At 40.5% G+C, this 20,652-nt stretch overlaps 1 protein-coding gene across 7 annotated transcripts in view; it reads left to right on the top strand.

Moving 5' to 3' along the window:
- Positions 1 to 20,652, top strand: part of DIP2C (disco interacting protein 2 homolog C) — a 323,874-nt gene that overhangs the window by 203,790 nt on the left and 99,432 nt on the right. For 3 of the 7 annotated variants that reach the window (XM_065627298.1, XM_065627297.1, XM_065627295.1), the window contains 6 exons: positions 2,359 to 2,484; positions 3,321 to 3,530; positions 8,792 to 8,878; positions 9,746 to 9,877; positions 11,197 to 11,316; positions 12,247 to 12,444. In XM_065627298.1, the coding sequence (XP_065483370.1) occupies positions 2,359 to 2,484; positions 3,321 to 3,530; positions 8,792 to 8,878; positions 9,746 to 9,877; positions 11,197 to 11,316; positions 12,247 to 12,444 (873 nt within the window). The remainder of the gene's footprint in view (positions 1 to 2,358; positions 2,485 to 3,320; positions 3,531 to 8,791; positions 8,879 to 9,745; positions 9,878 to 11,196; positions 11,317 to 12,246; positions 12,445 to 20,652) is intronic. The other 4 variants (XM_065627299.1, XM_065627302.1, XM_065627301.1 and 1 more) reach the window with 2 other exon arrangements.

The raw sequence follows: 20,652 nt of genomic DNA, 5'->3' as shown, positions 1-20,652 counted from the left end.
GGCATGTGCTTCATTAAGAAAACAATTCAATTCCTGGACTCCTGTGGACTCATTTGAAAATCAAAAACCTGCAGAGTGTTTTTTAATTAAGCTGATGAGTTTACCTTCTTACATCAAAAAAGCATCAAAAAAGAAATCAAAGAATTTGCAAGTTATGATTCAGTGTCCAGCTGTCACTAAGCATTTTAATAATTATTTTCTGCCAACTGTTCTCCTTTAAAAAACTTTTACAGAATTTAAGTTACATCTCATCTCCCTCCTAGTATAGTAAAAACCAGTCGTAAATACAATAGTGTACAAATAGTTCTTCCTGTCTTGATCAGCAAAATTTATTGTCTTCCAAAAATTGCTGTAGAGGTCTGGGTTTTTTTGAAGGAAAAACTCATATTTGACTGCTTGATATCTAATTGCTATGCTTTGAAGGAAAACCAAGAATTTTCCCTGTTCATTGGATGAGAAACACAAACTACTAGTGAGCATGTTCAGTCCCGTATGTGTTATTGGCATCCGTGTGGAATGAGCAGGTAGGAATTTATCTTGGGGACATGCTGTTAGGTGAAGACTTATATTGTTTATTTTCTTAGCCTGATACTGTTCACATAAACTTTTCACCAGGTTTTAATTATAACAAAGACCTTAAACCTTCTACTTTAAAATAATGACTTGACAGGAGAGAAGTGGTTTCCTGGTTTGATGTTAGCCTTGCAATCTGCCTCCATTTTGCTCTGTCAGCCGCACAGCTCTTTTATCTTCTGAGTGTGCTTTTCCAGCTTTGCTGTTTGCTTTTCCTGCTTTGCTTTCGCTGACGTGCTCATCCTCTTCATGATTTAAAACAAAAGCAAGAAGCAAATCACAGAAGCAGCTGATAACGTTCTTTTTCTTAGACTTACTCTTCCCTGCAGTCTTTCCACTGAGAGGTGATTAAGCCCTGGCAGAAGATAGGGAATACTATTGTTAAAAATGAGACATTGCGGCTTATCGGCAGAGTGTATCATCTCATGCTTCCAGTAATCCTTCCCAGTTGTTAAACAAGTTACTTATCCTGGTGTGATCCAACCAACAGCTCTTTAAATATATATATAGTCTATATATATATATATATATATAGTCTATATATAGTCTTCTCTTGCCCGTTGCTTTTCTGGGGGAACACTGCCTGTTCAGCGCTGCCGCCACATCGACACAGGGGTACGAAACAGGCCGTGTGCTGCCAAACCTGCCTGCAAGGGAGGTCTTCAAACAAACTCAGCAGCAGCAGAAGTGGGATCTCTTGGGCTAAAACCTGCTGCACTCTCCTCCTGCTTCACAAATGGCAACAGCTAAAGAGTGCCCACGACTTGCTACGGTTCCTACAGCTAACGGTGACTGGTTAAAAGGGATGGTCTAATGTGCTCCCAACTGTGTGCCGAATGGTCAGTGTGGCAACTTTAACCATAAATGACTTTTGTTGGCTGCCGTGTTTTTTGCATACAGTCTCCTCATGTGTGTCTTGTCCCAAACCAATAGAAATACACAAGGTAGTAAACTGAAATTAGACTTATTTCAATGTATAGTTATGGTGGTAATGAAAAGATTTGCACAAAACAAAGTAATTAATCAAAACATGTTGCTAGTGGCTTTTAGATAAGATAAATGGCCTTTTTCAGACCTATGGAGGCAGACTGCTGTATATACATGTGAAGGGTAGAGAAGCTCCTCACTGGGGATGTCTTCATGGAGAAGGGATCCATTGGATCCATTGGCACCCACCTGCGAAGCACCGGGCCTGTGCTCAGGGTGCTTTTTCTTCTCATTCCACCTCAGGCCAACCCTACACAATACTTACTTTTCTGTGAATAAAGCCAAGTGAAGGGGGCAGGATGAGGATTTGGGAATGGGGGACCTGCTGCCATTTCTGTTGTGACATTTCACGTACCTCTTACCTTTCCAGCAAATGTTCCTATTCGCTTAGTCTCTGTGACTTTTCTGTAATGTGGAAACCTCGTTCATTGTAAAAACAGGCATTGTTGATAGACCACACTTTCACTGAAACACTAACGGTTGCTGAAGTAACAGCTCTTGGTTAAACAAAGGTTTGCTCTGGCGAAGCGGAGTTCCTACTCTTCGAATACTGCAACCCTGTTCTGGGGATTTTGTACAGCTCAAAGGGCTTTTTTGTCGGTGTGGCACTTTTCACTGTAGCTGCTTTTTCTGCAGCGAGGACAGCTCACCCATCCCTCTGAGATCCCCTGCGTTCCCGGCCTTTCATCACCGACAGGCGTTGTCAGCCCAGCCGGCGTACAAACGAACCTGCGCCGGGGATGCGCAAACAAACAGCTCCTGTCCGAATGCCAACTCGAAATCTCTCTCTCCTTCCAGATGTCCACACGGAAGCAGTTCAGGCAGCCCTTGCGAAACATAAAGAAAGGAAAATGGCAGTCCCAATGCCCTCGAAACGACGTTCATTGGTGGTGCAAACATCAATGGATGCCTACACACCTCCAGGTGAGCATCTCTGTGTGTTCTATGAGAATTTTAAAAATGGTTCTTTGTACTGACATGAACTAATAATCTGCCTGCATAGATAGTAATGGAAATGTCATTTGAAGCCCACTGAGCATAACATCGAGGTATGTTCGAAGAGAAGGTGAACCCATTGGTTGGAAAGGCAACTGGGGCATTGCACTTGGTGGTACCTCAACTAGCGTTGGTCCTTTTGGTCTTATGAGGACCTAACTATGGCCACGTTGTCTTATTTTCTGTGACTCAAAAGTTCAAGTTTCTAGTTTATTTATTGCCTAACACTGTAATGGATCTTTGTCTTTACAACCGGTCGTGCTATTCCTTTGCAAATTTATCTGCTCTTTTACCTACTAGATTGTGAAAATACCCCACATCTCATGAATTCTCATACTCGCTGAATCCAGCTGGGACTCGATTTCCCACTGAGACGGGTGGGCTTTCTACAACTGGAAAAAATTTTCACAGACTTTGTGGAGTGAGCTTAGGAAGATATTTTGGGTATTCTGTACTGTTAATAAATGGTTGGAGATCTTCAGATTCTCAAGCCACATTATAAAGGAAGACTCTTTTATTATCCTTATTTTTGTACAATAATACACAAGCCATCGCATTAGAGCAGGAAAGCTCCCTTGGTGCACAGTTAGCATTTGACTTCATTCCAGGGCTTTCAGTATTACAGATATTTCTTTTTATGTTTGCCTACCTTCGTGAGTTTTTCTTAATGACAATTATCTTTAGATTTATAATATGAACATGCCTTATTTCTATTAAGAAAACCCCAAAGCACTGCAAGTTAACAAGCTGGTTTTAATTACTAGATACTTCTTCTGGTTCAGAAGATGAAGGCTCCGTGCAGGGCGACTCCCAGGGAACTCCCACCTCAAGTCAGGGGAGCATAAACATGGAACATTGGATCAGTCAAGCGATCCACGGCTCTACGACATCAACCACATCCTCCTCCTCGACACAAAGCGGAGGCAGCGGTGCTGCACACAGACTAGCTGATGTTATGGCTCAAACGCATATAGGTTAGTATACGGACATTTTGAGTATGTCCAGTTTAACATGAATTTTGTCTCCCACGTTCAGCTCATGCTGCTATATGAAGTCTTTAAAAAGTCTTTCCTATGCCTTTTCTTCTTTCATTTTTTCTATTTACATATGTTATATTGAGAGACAGTCTTATGCTCTTATTTCACGAGAAAAAAAAAAACAACTGGCAATTTAGATGTGAGGGTAAACTTACGTTGTGGCAAACAGGGTCTAGCTGTTGGCTCCCGAATGTCTTAAAATGTGCAGTTGCATGGTTTCCATTACTTAGCGCTAAAAAAGATCTCTGTAGGGTCCATCAGTAAGGAAAATCAGTGCAGTATTACAGATTGCTTGCATACAAGTTTCCCCTACTGGCGCATCACTTTAAATACATAGTTTTGAGTGATTTTTGATAATTCTGTTAACAGTAGGTCCTCTTAAATATATTAATTGAATCTAGAATACTTGGACTGGGATATCTAGCTATTACAGTCCTTGGGAAAGACTATTACATACCTTCAGAGAAGGAAGCTGTTATTATTAGTAGTAACTTGTTTTTATATCCTGTGGAAAGATCCTAGGAAGTCAAAGCTTCACAGACATTCATTATTTCTGAATATTGTGCCATTGACATTAGTCTTCATTAAAATGAGGCAGCTACTTGATTAGGCACGTGGAAAGCAGGGTTGTTTTCTCTTCATTCTCCAGTAATTGCTGTTTATCATACGAGGTATCTGCTTTGGGTGCATTCTTGCTGGGGCTGTGTATTTTGAGTTACCTCACTGAAAATCTGTTGGAATCTATATTGGAACAGATAAAGCAACCTTGCTACTGTTCTGCTACTCATATGAAATGCAGTTTTGTGTGACTGTTCCCCCGCTGACCATTCTTTTTCAAGTATATGTAATGAGATACATGAAAACATCTTAAATGTTCCTGATTTTATGTGCTGGAACAGTAGTCTGTATCTCTTTTCTTTTTTTTTTTCTCTGAGCATAGCTTGATATAACACCTGTATTTTCAGATAAGTAATCCTCTCACCATGGTCTGGAATTGCTGAATTGCAGTCAGGGGAAGAATTTCTATTGTATTCTTAAAATTCGTGCTAAATGAATAGCTTAGAACCTTGTTTTAGAAACACATACACTCTGAACATATTAGTCATTGCATTTGGTATATTCTGTGACTTCATGTTGAAATGCTAGAGGAAATTATAGCATAGAGAATTAAATTTATCCAAACTCTAAAAGGTTGTATTACTCACACACCAAGTTTAATGTGTCTTTAAATATAGCGTCTTTATAATGTGACATTTCAGTAATTTTAAATCTGGCACAGAAAGTCTTCTTTTATAATCACTGAATTTGTGGTAAATAATACGGCATTTATAGAGCTAAATTAAGATGGCAGTATTCTGCAGAAGAGGAAAAATACTGCTTCTTTAACTTGTTTTATTTTGCCTTGTTCTTGACTGGAAGGATCTCTTCTTTGAAGGAAGCAGTTAAGCTTACCTCAGTGTGTACAAATTTTTATTCATTCTGACAATAAGATAACTTAAATTGCATCTCTAGTTGAACTGTAGTTGTGATGTAATAACATAAAGGTTATTTGGATACAAAACATGAGTAATATCTGCTAACAGATTGAGACTGTGATCTTAGGTTACCCTCAGTCGTTGTTGCTAAGATCGCTGGAAATGTAAGAGAAGCTGCACAGATGATAACTATAAAATTTATTTCTTCATGGGTGAGCTGCTTTCTGTAAAAATTTCAAATTAAATGGCTCTTCTGTTTCTTTTCAATCTGAGGAGGTGGATTTTGAGTTTCAATGTATTCTGAGAGGTAAGAGATTGGAAGTCTTCCCTCAGATAGCCTTGCTCTTTCAGAGGCAGTGCGCCAGTGATCATAGATGAATAATCCTCTTTGGTAAGAGAGAAGGAGAGAGAGAAGACTAATCCTGTTCTCTGAAGCTCCTCAGCTTCTGGAGACAACTTGTTCTTGATCACAAAGAACATCTATTCCCATAGCTTGATGTTTCTTTGGTCCAGGGAGTTGTTCTCCAGAGACAGATCAGCCTACAGGAGAGAAATCATCTATAAATATGTAAAGACTTTGTGCCATACTCTGAAGATGCCAATTTTGATAAATATAAATGTAAGGGGCAACAGGAAAGACCTTTAATGATAACCAAAAAGAGGCCCTGCATTCTGATACACACTAGGATTTGACCTCCAGGGTGCATCACAGAATCAATGGGAGATTTTTCCAGTTTAAGTACTGTAATGCAGTCCTGAGAAGGGATTTGATAAAAAGCTTTGGCTATAATATAATCAGAGTTCAGCTTTGTGGATCATTTAGACAATTTGCATAAGCTAGTATATGCTTTTAATATGGTACTGTTTGTCTATTTTGGCTGATGCAGCTCCTTTATTATGGCCAAAGTTCTACTTTAGGATAGATATCCTTTAAGTATTTATTCTCGGCTTTACGATGCTCAGGTGTCTGTATTAAGCTACAGGGAGAATCTCTGGTTTGGCTTAGGAATCACAGTTGTGTTGAGTAATTCTTGAACTTAGAGGTCAAACCAGTGAAATCTGTAAAAAATACCTAATGTTCCGACCCATCTTTGCATCAGTACTGTGTATATATATCTAAGGTCTTTAAGCTTTCGTTTGTCTGTATTATATTTTTTGGATCTGTACATATATAAAAATCAAGGAGAGAAAGCACATCCCAAAGCTCAGAAAGTTCATGTAATGAAAATCACACAGCACTTACCTATGACTGTAGATTTATATAAAGAGTTAAACATGTCACTACAGAATTTTGATCCTCTAGGTGCATTTAATCTTTGTTTCATATGCTTCGAATGTTTCTATTTGAAAATCAAAGGCCGCTATCCAAATTAAAGGCTGCCTAGGCTTTTAATAAAGTAAATATGTGCCATAAGGCATGACCGATAGTTCTATGACAACCTTAAAATTCTTATTTGTTCTGAGAGGAAATACCAATTTATAATACAGGAGAGTAGTTTAAAATACTCTCTGTCACCTGTATATCAATAAGAGAGAAACCCAGCTGATGGCAAAAGCCACACCTCTGACTCTGAATTCCCCTTCCCTGACAACCAGAAGAGACAACTTGTTTGGGAGAAAAAGCTACATTTTCTTCAAGTATAATATTACAGGTATGCCTTTTGAGTTCCCAGAGACTTTTCAAATACATGGTACTTACATGTGCTTCCAGACTTCGCTGGAAAGTACTCCTCCACCTCTTTGCTTCTCCCCAAACATGCAGCTCTGTCAGCACACATGCTCCATCCCTGTGTGAATGTGCTCTGCATTGTTGGTTCTTTCTGATTTTCACGGAACGGGGTAAATTATATCACTCCAGTGGCAGAAATGAAGAGAGCCTTAACTGGAAACAGCTGTTCTATCTGTGATCTTCTAATGCAAGAATATTGAAAGAGATGGGAAGAGGAGGTGACGCAAATATGTATGTTTGATGGAGGAAACGCTTTGAAGTCGTGCAGCTGTCAGTGTGTACTTTTTAGTCAACAGATGTGTCGGGATCATTATTCTTCACTAAACCTCAAACAGTGCTTCAACGTACCTGACAGAAGACCGAGCAGCTCTATACAGATCGTGTCCATAGTCTAAGCCTGTATTGACTGTTCTATATACAAAAGGGAACATTTCACATAACAATTATCTTTTTCTTTAGAAGTCATTCAGACCAAATTTTTGCCTGTATGGCTTTCATTTCTCTAAGCCTGGCTCTGAGAAGGGAACTGACTGAGGATTTGTAAATCTAATGGCTGAAACCTACAGCTGTAGATATTGCCATGATAAGACATCTGTTGAGCAGATACTGTAAAGGAACACGGCAAGACAAACCTTAATGTTCCTCTTCTGCTGGGTAAGGGTTCTTCTTAATGGAAATGTAAATAGCAGATGGGCAGCCAGGGTGCTAAAACCCCACTTTTTGGGGTTGTGATGGCCCAAGTGGTGACCACCTTGGGAAGAGAGTTTCTTTTTAGGTAATTTCCAGTGCTTTTTCAAAAGGAAACCCTGTTATAACACAAAAGAATAAGAAGCTTCTTTTTCAGGTTATCTTACCCTACTCAGCATCCTGTGTTACAAAGAAGTATTTGGTTTCAAGTGTATAGATCTGAAGGGAGAGCATCTCTCTGCTCTGTGGTGCTTTGGATCACGTGTCTTCTCTGCCACACATTAAAAAAAAAATTATCTCAGTGCTAAAACCTGAAAGGAGATACTTTAACTCCAATTCAGGTTGCCTTGTAAAGTCTGAAAGATTAAATACTTCACTGGGAAGATGTAAACAATTATAGCTAACTTTAAAAATACTTTATCATGTTACTAATAGCTGACTAAGTACAATTATTTTCTTAGTCATGATCTCCTCTCCTGTTTGCATAGCAAAAATGCATTGTAAGTAAAAGATAAAAGATAAACATCAGCAATTTTTAATTGACTTCGTGGTTGGGTAATTCAATCATGATCTATAAAAAGTTCTTGTCACTTAATAAGAAAGGGCAAAAATTGTACTGAGCCTAAAATAGTTGATAATGACAAGACGTTCAGCCAGTTACCAGCAAAGCTATTATATTTCAATTGGTCACTTATAGCACAATAGAAGGTGTTTGTTTCAGAAAAATTATAGGAATGGATGTGATCAGAGTGAAAAGGCTCAACTGGATGTGTGTGGGATGCAAGATGGTTTTGAGTTGCACGATAAAAGCCATCTTCTGTTTTCCTCAACCAGATGCTGTGGTTGCTTGATAAGATTGACTCCTTATGATGTTCATGAATATAACATTAAATAACAAGCACAGACATTAATATAATGTCTTAATTTTGCATGATTATTGGCTGTTAAATGCTACCTTCATATGAGAAGTATGCAAAATAAGCATCTGATATAGAATCCCGTAACTGTATGTGTAGCCTTAAAAATTAGTTATCTGTGTTGATGGTGCATGGATTTGGGATTGAATGCACAAGAATTACAGTGATCCATAGTTCAAGACTCATGAAAATGCTTTATAATTACATTTGAGGTGAAATTACTGTAGAAGTTGGTATTGTAGTGAAGTTATGGCACCATAATGCTTATAGGACAGATTTAATAAAAAGGACATATTGAAAATAGTATTGGAACGAGATCAAGTTTTTCCAGAATTTTTGCATTTTTAAAGACTCTTACTCTGTTGTAAAATGGAGTTCATTCCTCTCCAGCAGCAGCAGAACGAAGACCTGCCTTCTTTTGTATCTCAGAGGCTGCTGGGGATCATTTCTGTCAATCGAGAGAGAAGTTGTATCATGGTATTTATCTCCATCTACTCTAATGCTGATAAAAACCTGGAAAAAAACATAAGACAACTCATAAAAATAGTATAAATGCATAGGTAATAGACTCAGGCATGAAAACATGGGAAAACAAACTGTGGCAGCATGCTGAGTGATGAGGCTATGGCAGAGCAAGATTCGCTCTGTGGAATTGTTCAGCGGTGCTGGCGTGAGTCAGACCAAATTGTGTTTGCCTTCTGGAAAGCAAGTCTTTGTTATGTTGAAGAATTGAAATAGCTCTGTCTAAAAATAGTAGACAAGCAAGTGTCCATGCAGAATGCAAAGTTCATGCTTCTTTACATTTTCTTTCTTTCTTTGCCCCGGATTCCAGCCCTGCTATGACTGAGGTTTTTTTCCTGATATATGAACAAATTCCTTTCTTAACTAAAATGGGCACATTCAAAATACAGACGTTCTAAAAGGGATATGCATTGGCACTTGCAAGTGATTGACAACATGCTGTATTCTTTTCATTTAGAAAAAATGATGCAATAATCTATCCAAAGGGTATTTGTCTGGGTTTTTTCTTTTTGAAGCTGTCCACGAGCTTTAACTTAGTATAAAATCAAATGTCAGTGGAGAACCTGCAAACTAATTGCATAATTTTCTTAGCCTATTGCTTATATGATTGCAGATATGCAGCCCCTGTTTTAATCAGGAGAAACTTTATTAAAATCATGCTGTACATGATAGTTGTATACATTCATTTTGTGCATTAACTTTTAACGCATGATCAGATGTTGGGAAAATGAAAATCAAATGGTATCTTTTCCTTCCCCTTTTGCTTTTCTGCCCTTCACCACTAGAGGTACACGGTTAAACCTTTTGCCTTATTTTTCACAGAAAATCATTCTGCCCCTCCAGATGTTACCACTTACACCTCAGAACACTCAATACAAGTAGAAAGACCACAAGGATCAACGGCACGGGTGGCACCAAAGTATGGAAACGCTGAACTTATGGAGACTGGGGATGGTACGTCACAAAGCAAAACTGGTTTTCAGTGTCGTAACCTTTTTAGTGGTTACTGCATGCATCTGCTCTTTGTTTCTTCCAGGCACCTTTCACTTATAAACACGTACAAGTTGCAGCATCTTTGCAGTCTTAAAATAAACTGATAGAAATGAAGCCGACATAGAGAAAAATTTCTTAATCAGCAGAGCTGACTCCCTGTAGAAATTATTTGGCAGAAGAAAGCAGTGAATCTCTTTAGATCTGCTTTTATCGTGCTGCCTTGTTACAGCTGGTCTACTGTTTAAATGACAAAGAATGTGACATGCCAGGATGGCTATGTCTTGAAAAGTGGCGTGCTTGAAGTTTTATTTTCTGAGGGTTTTTCTGAAAAACAGTTATTGGTAAACCCTTTCTTATTTACTGCTCCTCTTAAACTTATTAAACAGTATTTCAGCAGGGTGTGGAATTATTGACCAAGTGCATCGCATCTAAACTAAGCAGCTTCAGTCCTAAAAACCACTTGGTAAAAGTTTTGGAGCCAACCTTATGGAAGGGTAGGAAGTTGAAATTTCTGCAATGCAGTGACAGAAAGCTGTTCAGGAACAGATGACATGAATGTTGCAGAGACTTTGCACTCAACTAGGGAGAAGGAAGGGGGAGGTGGTTCATGGGATTATACTGTAAAAGTACCGCTTGCCCCACGCTCCTATTCAGAATTGTATTTTTTTTTTGAAAGCACTGTATGGGCAAGCGTGCTCCCTTTGGGGATCGCTGGCTGGTGGGGTTGACTGTCAGGACGTTCAGTGGATACAGGGTCATACTGAAGTAATACAAATATGTGAACCACGTTTAGGATGGATATCGGACAAGTCCACTACAGTGTGAATAAATGATGGGGCAGAGCCTCTGACCCGCAGTCCTTGCTGAGCTGTGCTCTAGTCAGACCATGTTGGTGTGACCAGTGGTCATGGGGACAGCCAGTGCCTGTCTTCTCACTGACCATTGCCAGCGCCACCTGGAAAAGTTCTCTAAGGTTACTGACATTTGCTGTAGGGAGGGTTTTTTCACTGCGCTTCTCTCCCTCAGTCTATGTGCTGTTTCCCCTCTAATTTTGCAAGCTCACTCTGACATAGTATTGTTTTTCTATTTAAACCAGGCATCTTTGTTCCTTTTTGCTGAAATGATCTTGATGTCTTAATGTTGGATACTTGGGTCACGGTATGGCATGAAACTGTAGTTGTGGCGGCCTTGCAGTCCTCGCCTTTTTCTTACCCTGCGTAACGTCTGGTAGCGTTCAGCGTAGCCATCGACTGATGTCTCCATTGATCCCTGTCCTGCAGGAGTACCAGTGAGCAGCAGAGTGTCAGCAAAGATTCAGCAGCTGGTCAATACACTAAAACGACCCAAACGACCACCATTACGAGAGTTCTTTGTAGATGACTTTGAGGAATTGTTAGAAGGTAAAATGACTGTTTTTCAAAAGGTTTGGGGATCTCTTATTAAAACTCTGTAAAATGTTTGTCTCACACATTGACTTTCTAGAAAGCTGTGTAAGCCCTCCCTGTACTGGCAAGTACCAAAAAGCACTGGTATTCAGTGGAATCTGCCTGTGGTGAGCTTGGATGTAGAGCTGGAGAGTCAAAAGTCCATCTTGTTTGCTCAGCTCCTGGTTCTGCTTGCAAAGAAACCACAGGAGAGCATGGAGGGAAGCTTTGCTTTGAGGATATTCATTTCTGGTTGACGGCCGTTGCTTTTGAACACCGATATGAGAAAAACTGTCAGTGACGGAACGTGTTAAATGTTTTACACATCCTTTGTGTAACAGAGAAGCATCGAAAAAATGAACTAAATGTAAGATGGAATCAAGGATAAAGTCAAGAAATGATACTTTTCTTTTAAAGGAGACCAGTGCTTTGAGAATTAAGATTTGCCAGGATGTGCTGATTTAAATAGTCTTCATCGTAGTTTATGAGAAAGCACTGTAACAGAACTTAAGTCGGTCTGTTACTGGTGACTTGTTCATGTCTTCAGTAGTTCTGCAGTTCACCTCATTACTGCCAGGAAAAAGTATTCTCCATCTCTCTTTAGGAATAAAGAAAGGTTGATTATTTCGAAGAAAAATATATGCATGCTGCCTCAGCAGTTTCTTTCCCTGCTTGTAGAGCAAGTGTAAGGCTAAGCATGTGCATTCTTGAGATGTTTCAGTTACTTCATCTCTCTTGAAGCTAAAAGTTAATTATTCTGTTATATTTCTCTCTTGCTTCTCAATACCTTCTAACATGTTATTGTTTTCAGGATATTTTGCAAAGGTAACTTGTTCTCTTGGTTACACAGGTGTACACAGGGTATAGAATTTACATGGTAACTGTATATCTTTTCATAATCATAAGTTCAACAGCCAGATCCAAACCAGCCAAAGCCAGAAGGAGCTCAGATGTTGGCTATGCGTGGGGAGCAATTAGGTGTGGTTACAAATTGGCCGCCTTCCCTGGAAGCAGCTTTGCAGCGCTGGGGAACCATCTCACCGAAAGCTCCTTGCCTAACCACTATGGATACCAATGGGAAACCACTGTATATTCTCACTTACGGTAAGCACTCTTCAAACTCCTTGTGCTTTTCTATATTGTGTAGTGTCTATGTGTATAGTAAATGCAGAAATATATGGTGAAAAAGGCCCTCCAGTGATGCATCTGTTCCATTTCTGAGTATGGTAAGACAATTCTGAAGCTGTTGGTGTCCAAGTATGGATTGCTGAGATGTTACAGTGTGATTTATTTCACAAAGAGGAAAAGAGCTGAGTAGATACACCCATGGAATCACAGATTAAATTAAAACCACCTTTTAAATAGAAATGCATCCTAGGGCAGATTTTCCTGAAGATTAACATCTAAATCCATTGCCCTTGCATATTGCTCAGGTTTTGTTCTGCAAAAGCAGAACCTGGTACACAAAATTCACCAGCTTCCCAAAGAAGTTAAAATAGGATTTTTTTCCTGTGTTCTACTGACATTGTAGGAATTGTAATTTGAATTATTCCACCTGATAGGTAGTTCTACAGCTAGCAAATGGACCCCTTTGAAACAGATTTGCCAGGATATATTTCAGTCTGGTCTTTGGTATATTGATATAGTTCAATGTGTACTGTCTGAAAATTTATTGCAACCAAGAAAAGCCAAATAAAAATAAACATCAGGATATCTCTGACAAATTGCTCCTATACAGCTTTTAATTTTGAGATGTTCAGAGGACATTTGGGAGATGTTCAAAGGAATTATTATGAATAACTGTTAAATTTTGAAAGCAGGTTGAACATTTCTGTATGCTATGGATGTGGATATAAAAAATTATTTTGCGCTTTTTTTTTTATATCTACCGTCTCAGGGCGCAGGAGTTCTGTGCAGAGGATGTTTTTACATGCTGTGCTGTAGGGTTCTGTCTTCTGTTCAGTGCTGAACGCTCCTTTCCTCTCAGGAGTCAGACTGAGTGATGGTCCCTGGCCGAAAAGATATCTGCTGCAAGTTTGACATTGCAGACATAGTTAAAGGCTTTTAAAGCATAACAGAACCTTTGTAACTGAAGGTCATGCATGAAACATTTTCCCTTCAGGTGCCTTAGAGTTAAGAAGTTCCTTAAATTAGGGAGCAAACATATGATTCACCACTGATCCATGTTTTTCTTCCTTAAGGATATTTACTTGGAACTGGAGAAGAATTTTAAAGTTTGCAGTTACATGTTTGCAGAAGAGCAATTCATGTGATCCGCCGAATGCCCTAAATAAATTGGACAGGAGAGGAAATTAAGATATTAGTGAGAATCAGACCATTTTTCTGAATATGGGATTCTGTCCAGAGAGTCTGAGCATATGTCCTGCTTCTCCTGAGGGGCCGCAGGCTGAGGGAATCAGCCTGAGGAGCTCACCCGTGGAGCCACCAGCTTGCTTCTCTGTCCTAAGCTAACTCTTTCCAAACCCCTCTTCCATGTTGTCCAAATCCTGAGAAAAATGTGGCTACAATTCTACATCGTCCAAATCCTGAGAAAAATGGGGCTACAAATCATGTTTTCATTACTTCTATTTGGCAGCACTCTAGGATATGGTTTTTGCTGTTGCCTTTCAGTAGTTTCCTGAGGTCAGAAAAAATCGAATCTTTTTTCTTTTTCCTTCTTTTTATAGATAAAAGAAATTACAAGCCAAAACATTTCATAAGAGATTTAGTGAATTCTTCTCTGCTAGCTAGATTTCAGGCTGACATTCTTCTTCATGGGAAATGTCCATTCACTGTGCCACAGCAGTTTTCTTAAATGGCAACTGCTTTTAAAATATCATTGACATTACAGCCACCTGCCATTATAATGGTTACTTTATGATTGATTTTGCTGTAGCTATTCCACCTTTCGTGTCTGTAATATTTTCTAGCAATTGTGGGCATGGCATTTTTAAAGTTGAACATCATTAGACGTTAAGCCTTGAACTCAGCAAAGACACTCTTATTCATGACTTTTTATCCCTGTGAGTAGTTCCATGGGCCCTAGTGGTAATAAACTTCTGAAAGACGATCTTAACCCACAATCCTACCACATGGCATTAATGTGACACTTCATTTCCTTGTGTGCCTGCCATGATCGGATGACTCAAACTTTAAAATATCATCATTGAGGACTTTCAGTAGCCTCTGAGTTTGTACCTCACAGTTATTTTCAGGTTCTCTGCCAATTTAAGGAAACACCATAACCAGGGTTTTTCATATGTTCACTATTTTGACAAATATTCAGGGCTTTTAAGAATAATCCTAAGTTTCTAGCAGTTCAGTCTTTGACGTACCAACATGGTCACTATGCACCTCTTCTTGAATATTTTACCTCTATTTACTGTTTCTGTCTTTTGTCACACTCTCTTGTGTCTTCGTGGAAATCCTCTTCACTCATCCTCCAACTTTCTGGTTAAGGGGAAGCTTCTACATGATGTCTTTTGATCCCTACTTTTTTATACACAGCATCTTCTCCCATTTCTTGTCACTGCATGGATGGATTGCACGTTTGCCTGCTTATTCCGGACCTGTTTCCATCTTTCCAAACTGCATTCAAGGAGTGTCTCTGTAGCTCTCAGCTAGGTCATAGCTTGTCTGAGCAGGAGTACTTATTCCCTTCACACCAAGCATATTTATCCCATCTTTTGGGTGTCATTGTAGACTATATTTAAAAGATGTATAGATGAGGTTCTCAGGGACATAGTTTAGTGCCAGTGTTAGGTTATGGTTGGACTCAATGATCTTGAGGGTCTCTTTCAACCAAAATGATTCTCTGATTCTGTATTGCCATCCTGCCCGTCACTTGGGCTGTAACTTGAGTTATCATAGAATCATAGGATGTCCTGAGTTGGAAGGGACCCACAAGGATCATTGAGTCCAACTCCAGTCCCTGCACAGGACAACCCCACAGTTCACACCATGTGTCTGAGGACGTTGCCCAGTCTCTCCTTGAACACTGTCAGGCTTGGGGCTGTGACACCTCCCTGGGGAGCCTGTTCCAGTGTCCAGCACCCTCTGGGTGAAGGACCTTTTCCTAATGTCCAACCTAAACCTCCCCTGGCACATCTTCCTGTCATACATTACCCGAGCATTTCTTTAGTTTTGTACAGCTGTTCTGTGTCCAGATGTCACAGATTATTTAGGGAGCAAATTTTTTGAAATGCAGACCTTTTGGTACATCTGCATGGCAGAACCTCATCCCATCTGTCACCTTAGTCTTGGTTCTCGCAGCAGGTTCTCTCTGGCCCTGAAAAATGCAGTGTTGGCCTGTTGCATCTCTCGGGGATGCTTTCATCCTTCCCCTTGGTGGCCTTGCGTGCTGAAAAGGAGCTCTCCGAGAGTCTGCAAAATTCTCCTTCTCCAAAGCCTTCCCACAGCTCTTCTGCCGTCCTGTCCAGAGACATCTGAGAGCGGTCAGAGCGATGGCCAAGCTATGATATGCCGTGGCAGACGGCGGTAGGTTGGTGTGATAAGACCACGTTGTGTGATTTACTGGGATGAATTCCCTACCTAACGGTGGCTGATGGGGATATGACACAGTTAGTGTGATTTATGTGGCCAGTGCTGTAAGTCATGATGTGCTGTTGTGCCGTAAGGGGACCCAGTTTAAAGAAGTTATTCTCTCAGCTGTTGCTTAAAATCATCTCTGCCTTCCCATTCCTCTGCAGGAATTCATCTGATTTGTAATGCCTTATATGTCCTGTGTCTTCTTCAGCATGTTTTTTGAGCTTTTTGTCTTCATAGCATGTGAGGACTGTTTTCCTTCATGTGTCTCAGATTACTGTAGATAGAAGAAATGAGTAACTGCAGTTGAAGACCTGATCTTTTTTTCAACCAAGTTTTTGAAGCAGAGTTGTAATCGCTATTTAATGTACTCAAAACTCTTAAACTCTTACTAGTGAATGAAATACTATGAATGTTACTTATTTCTCAGATATTTTGTTCCTCTGGGAACTTGATTAAGTGGAGAACATCTTAGTTAAGTTGTTCACAATCCCTTTATAAATCAAATCTCTGAATATGCATAAATTGAAATGTCTGAGATATGGGCAGGAAAGATGTCTTTATCGAGTTTTATCTAAGTCTGAACTCTGACTAGAAACTTAATATGTGCTTTGAGGAAAAAAAAAAAAGACAATTTCTGGCTCAGATGAAGTTAATCAGAGTAGTCAGGCATCTGGTTTTGGTATTGTTGGTATTAATAATGAAGCACTCAGTGATTTCTTAGAGAAGAAACATGAATAAAGGACAAATAAATCCTATACAGTACTTATGCTATCACAGTTACTTTTCTTACTTGAAGTGATTATTGTAAGAAGAATCACAAAGGCTGGGGAAAAAATAAAAAGCTGAAAGTAATTTGGGAATGAGCAAGTTTTGAGATTTCTTATTGTAACCGTTATTAAAAACAACAAAAGGAGTACCAGTTAACTACTGATTCAAAGAATCTCATTTCCTTTATCTAACACTTTCTGTAATCAGATTTTTTTTCATACCATTTTCAGTAGCTCCAATGTATTGTTTTCCCCATCAGAGGCCTGTTGGAGACAGCAAGGGTAGCAAAAAAGAGCAGAAAAGGCTCTCTGGATAGAGAAGTATTTTTTCCTTTATCCATTTGGATTCTGTGGAGAAGGAAATGCCTGAAAAATGGCTTGTTTTTCAACTGAATTGCCCATTAAAAAAAAAATACTCAACGTAACGGTAAACATTTTGAGGCCAAAGTCACGCTGCCTTGGCAGAGGTGATGTAGCTTGTACTGGAGATGCCCTGAGATGGCTGAAACTTTGCAACAGCCCGAAAACAGCCAACCCGAAGCCGTGCGGTACCTGGCGTGCGACCCGACCCCCCGTGTCCTCTTGCTGCGAGAATCTCCTGGGCCAGGGATTTCACAGTTGTCAGGAGGAGGGAGAGGGAACCGAGGATCTTTTAACCAAGTAGCTGTATAACCACTGTCCTTATCTCTGAAATAACTCAGTGCTTGCAGAGCTATGGATAGTCATGGCTCAGGCCCTGAGACAGATGTCAATCTTACAATTGTTTAATACTTTAAATCTTTATTTGTCTAATAAAAAGACAGAAAATTACTTTAAAAACTCAAATCTGTGTTACAGTCTATGGTTAAGACTGGAGTATCAAGCACTCTAATAGCAAGATTACCTTTATTCAGAATATGTCTAGAGTCTTTTATTTTCTGCAACAGAACATTTTTGTTCTTTCTCCTTGGATTTTTTGTCCCAAAAGACAAAAACTTCATTCGATGCTCAGGGTGGATCTAAAGAGTTTATGAAGAAAGGGTTAATAGAGCAGCAGAACTGCCCCTTAGTTTGCAAAGCAGAAGTGCCCCTTTACCTGTGTAGCATTACGAAGTTTGCCATTTACACCAGATTTAACAAATACTCTTGTTTCTATTTAATTAAAAAATGTCATACTGTGATATTGAGAAAATGAATATTTGACAAAATTATTTGCAGTTAAACTGTGGCAGTCTGGCAATTGCTGTGCACGGAGATTGGTAAGCGACTGCTGGTTTGGCTTTGTTGAGTTAGTGCTGTGTGGTTCTGAAAAGTGTCCTGAAGATGATAAGGAAATGGATTGTGGTTTGTTTTCTCTCTGAGTTTTCTCCCTGATACAACTTTTCTCTTACAACCGTCTTTACATTCAACACAAACGTATAGTCCTTTTACAGATTTGCAAAGGAAGTGGAAGGGGATTTACTTCAGTGTCATGTGAAAAGCATCTAATTTTGATAACTGATCCCCTTTTGTGTGGTTTTTAAGACCTGGTGGTTTCCTTTACCCTCATAATGTGTCGCTTAACCAGATGGGACTAGCTGTTAATTCACTCCAGCTTGCTAAATTTTAGTTAGTAAAAGATACTACTCTCTCAATAGACTGTTTAAAAAAAAAGAATAAGGCTGAATACAAGCGAAATGTAAAATATGCGGTTGCTGGTGTGGATTTGCTACTATTCAAGTAAATAGAAATTCCAGCAGCAAAAGAAAAGGGACTGGCCCCACACGGGTGTTAACAGCGTTTGTCACAGATGCCACAAAGCAAGATGCTTTTTTCCACCCTGTCGTACTAAGAATATCTGCGTACACGGTGTCTGCTGGCTGTGGCTCGGTGTCAGAGGCATCGTGGTATTTGCTGGTACTTGCTGGGCAGTGGGATCACTCCAGTCAGTGTGCAAGTGTGCGGAGAGCATTAAAGGTGACGTGGCCTCCCTGCACATACACGCTGCTGGGGTGCGCGAGTCTGGCAGCAGCTCTCAGGGCAAGTGACAGAAGTGACTAAGGAAGATATGATCATCTTTAGAAGAAGATTCATTTCAGTAAACGCTTAAGCAATTATAAGTTAGGCAATGATAGATGCAGAGGAAAACTTAATTTCTTCCCATCTTATGGAGTTACACGTGATCTTGGGAACAGCGCCACAATCAGCAGCTTGACGGGAGGTCGGAACAGGGTTATAATTTGCAGTAGCAGCAAGGTGTGTGTTACCTGGATGTTGTTGGATTTTCATTTTCCAAATTCGATTTGGGAAATGCTTCTCTGGACACCTACCAGTCTGCTTTGTTTGGGAAGTAGTTCTGTGACCTGAAAACTGAGGGGTAGTTCAGATACTTAAACATCCAGCATTACCCACGAGGTGTCTGTGTGAGTGACAGACACAACACAGGGTCTGCAGAGCCCGGGCCCCTTCTGGAGGGCACCCTCATGCATGAAACACCGCTGAACCTCTGTAGATGATTTACCAATTCTTTGTTTTTAAATGCAAGAAAATAGCTGCTCATGTATGGCTGGTGAGCAGACCAGAGTGTGGCAGGGACAAGTCCTGTTTCTGGTGAGGCAGGTGAGAGTGTTGTTGGGAAGGAGGGTGGGCAGGTGAAGAAGAGAAGGGCTCACGGGTCTGGGCTTCATCTGGGGGAGCAGTGGGGAAGATGCAGCCGTGCTGGAGGCTCCTGCTCCTGGCAGCGTGTGCTGCAGCCCGGCCAGGCAGCTCTGCTGTGGCAGCACGGCTGGAGAAAGGGGCTCTGGCACCGAGCTGGAACACGGGCCGGGCCACTCACTGCCCAGTGAAACTGCTGCTTGAGCCTCCTACATCTGCCCTCCTGTCTTCAAGCCAACTTATTAGAAGATGATTGGCAGTGTGTTTATCTGAGAACTGGTGCTTCACTGCGCTCTGGCTGAGGACAACGGGCCACATCCTCCACGGCCCTGAAGAGCTGGATTTTGGCTGTAGCCCATGTAACAAAGATGGTTTATCCACCCAAGGACCAGCCCAGCGGTGCTGAGCCCTGCCTGAGAGCGAAGCTGGGGTGGAGCACATCTGGCCACCCTCTCCCTCCGCACAGATGTGGCACCCCATGGAGGTCACGGCAAGGTCACAGCATTGGGATTTGTGGGAGAGGTTTTCACAATCGGCTTTTTCCCAGCGACATCTAATCTCTCAAGTTTGCAAAGGAAGAATTACACTAAATTGCAACCTAGGCAGAACCGAGGAAGGAAATACTTCAAAGATTTCCTTCTTTATAACATTCTCCGCTACTGAGGGCTTTTATACTGCGGTCCCGGAGTCCCTGGTATTGCTCAGTGATGTTGTCAGGGCCAAACAGCCAAGGTGGGAAAATAAACACACGGTTCAGCCCAACTCTGGTCAGAAGGTTGTGCCCCATCCAGCAGCCGCAGGTCTGGTCCTGATGATTCACATATTCCTGGCCTCAGCTTCTGGTTTACCGCTCCCTTTGGAGCCCTTTTTCCTGTTTATTTTTTGCAACGCAGCTGTATACCCTGGAAGAAAAATGACAGGCTTCCCATTGAACACACTCCAGTTCCAGAGCTGGGTGCACTTTACTGCCTGCGCGGATCCCTGCGAGCTCTGCCCACCCTGCCCGCACACCCTGCCGTGGCAATAAAACAGCATCATGGGAAAATGTATTTAAAAACTCAGTTATTTAAACATTTACTAGAAAGTACTCCTTTCAATTTTCTTACTTTTTGAGAAAATAATTTCTGCATTTACTCAGTTCGTTTACATGGAGATGGTTGTACTGCACACCCAGGTACTTCTGAAAGAAGACATCTAAATACTTTAGTATGAATAGCCCTTAGATTTTGAAGAAAATATTGTAAGATGGCACATTTGATAGATGAAAAATCAGTGTGAATACATCACAAATGCAAATTTAAGACTCGTAATAGATTTAATCTCCATAGCTCAGAGAGAACTTTTCACAGCAGCCCCTTAAATGTTCATTTCAGGCTTGACAGTG

The sequence above is a fragment of the Caloenas nicobarica genome, chromosome 2 (genome assembly GCF_036013445.1).
Source record: "Caloenas nicobarica isolate bCalNic1 chromosome 2, bCalNic1.hap1, whole genome shotgun sequence".
In the NCBI taxonomy this organism is placed as follows: Eukaryota; Metazoa; Chordata; class Aves; order Columbiformes; family Columbidae; genus Caloenas; species Caloenas nicobarica.
This window is presented reverse-complemented; position numbering and strand designations above follow the sequence as displayed.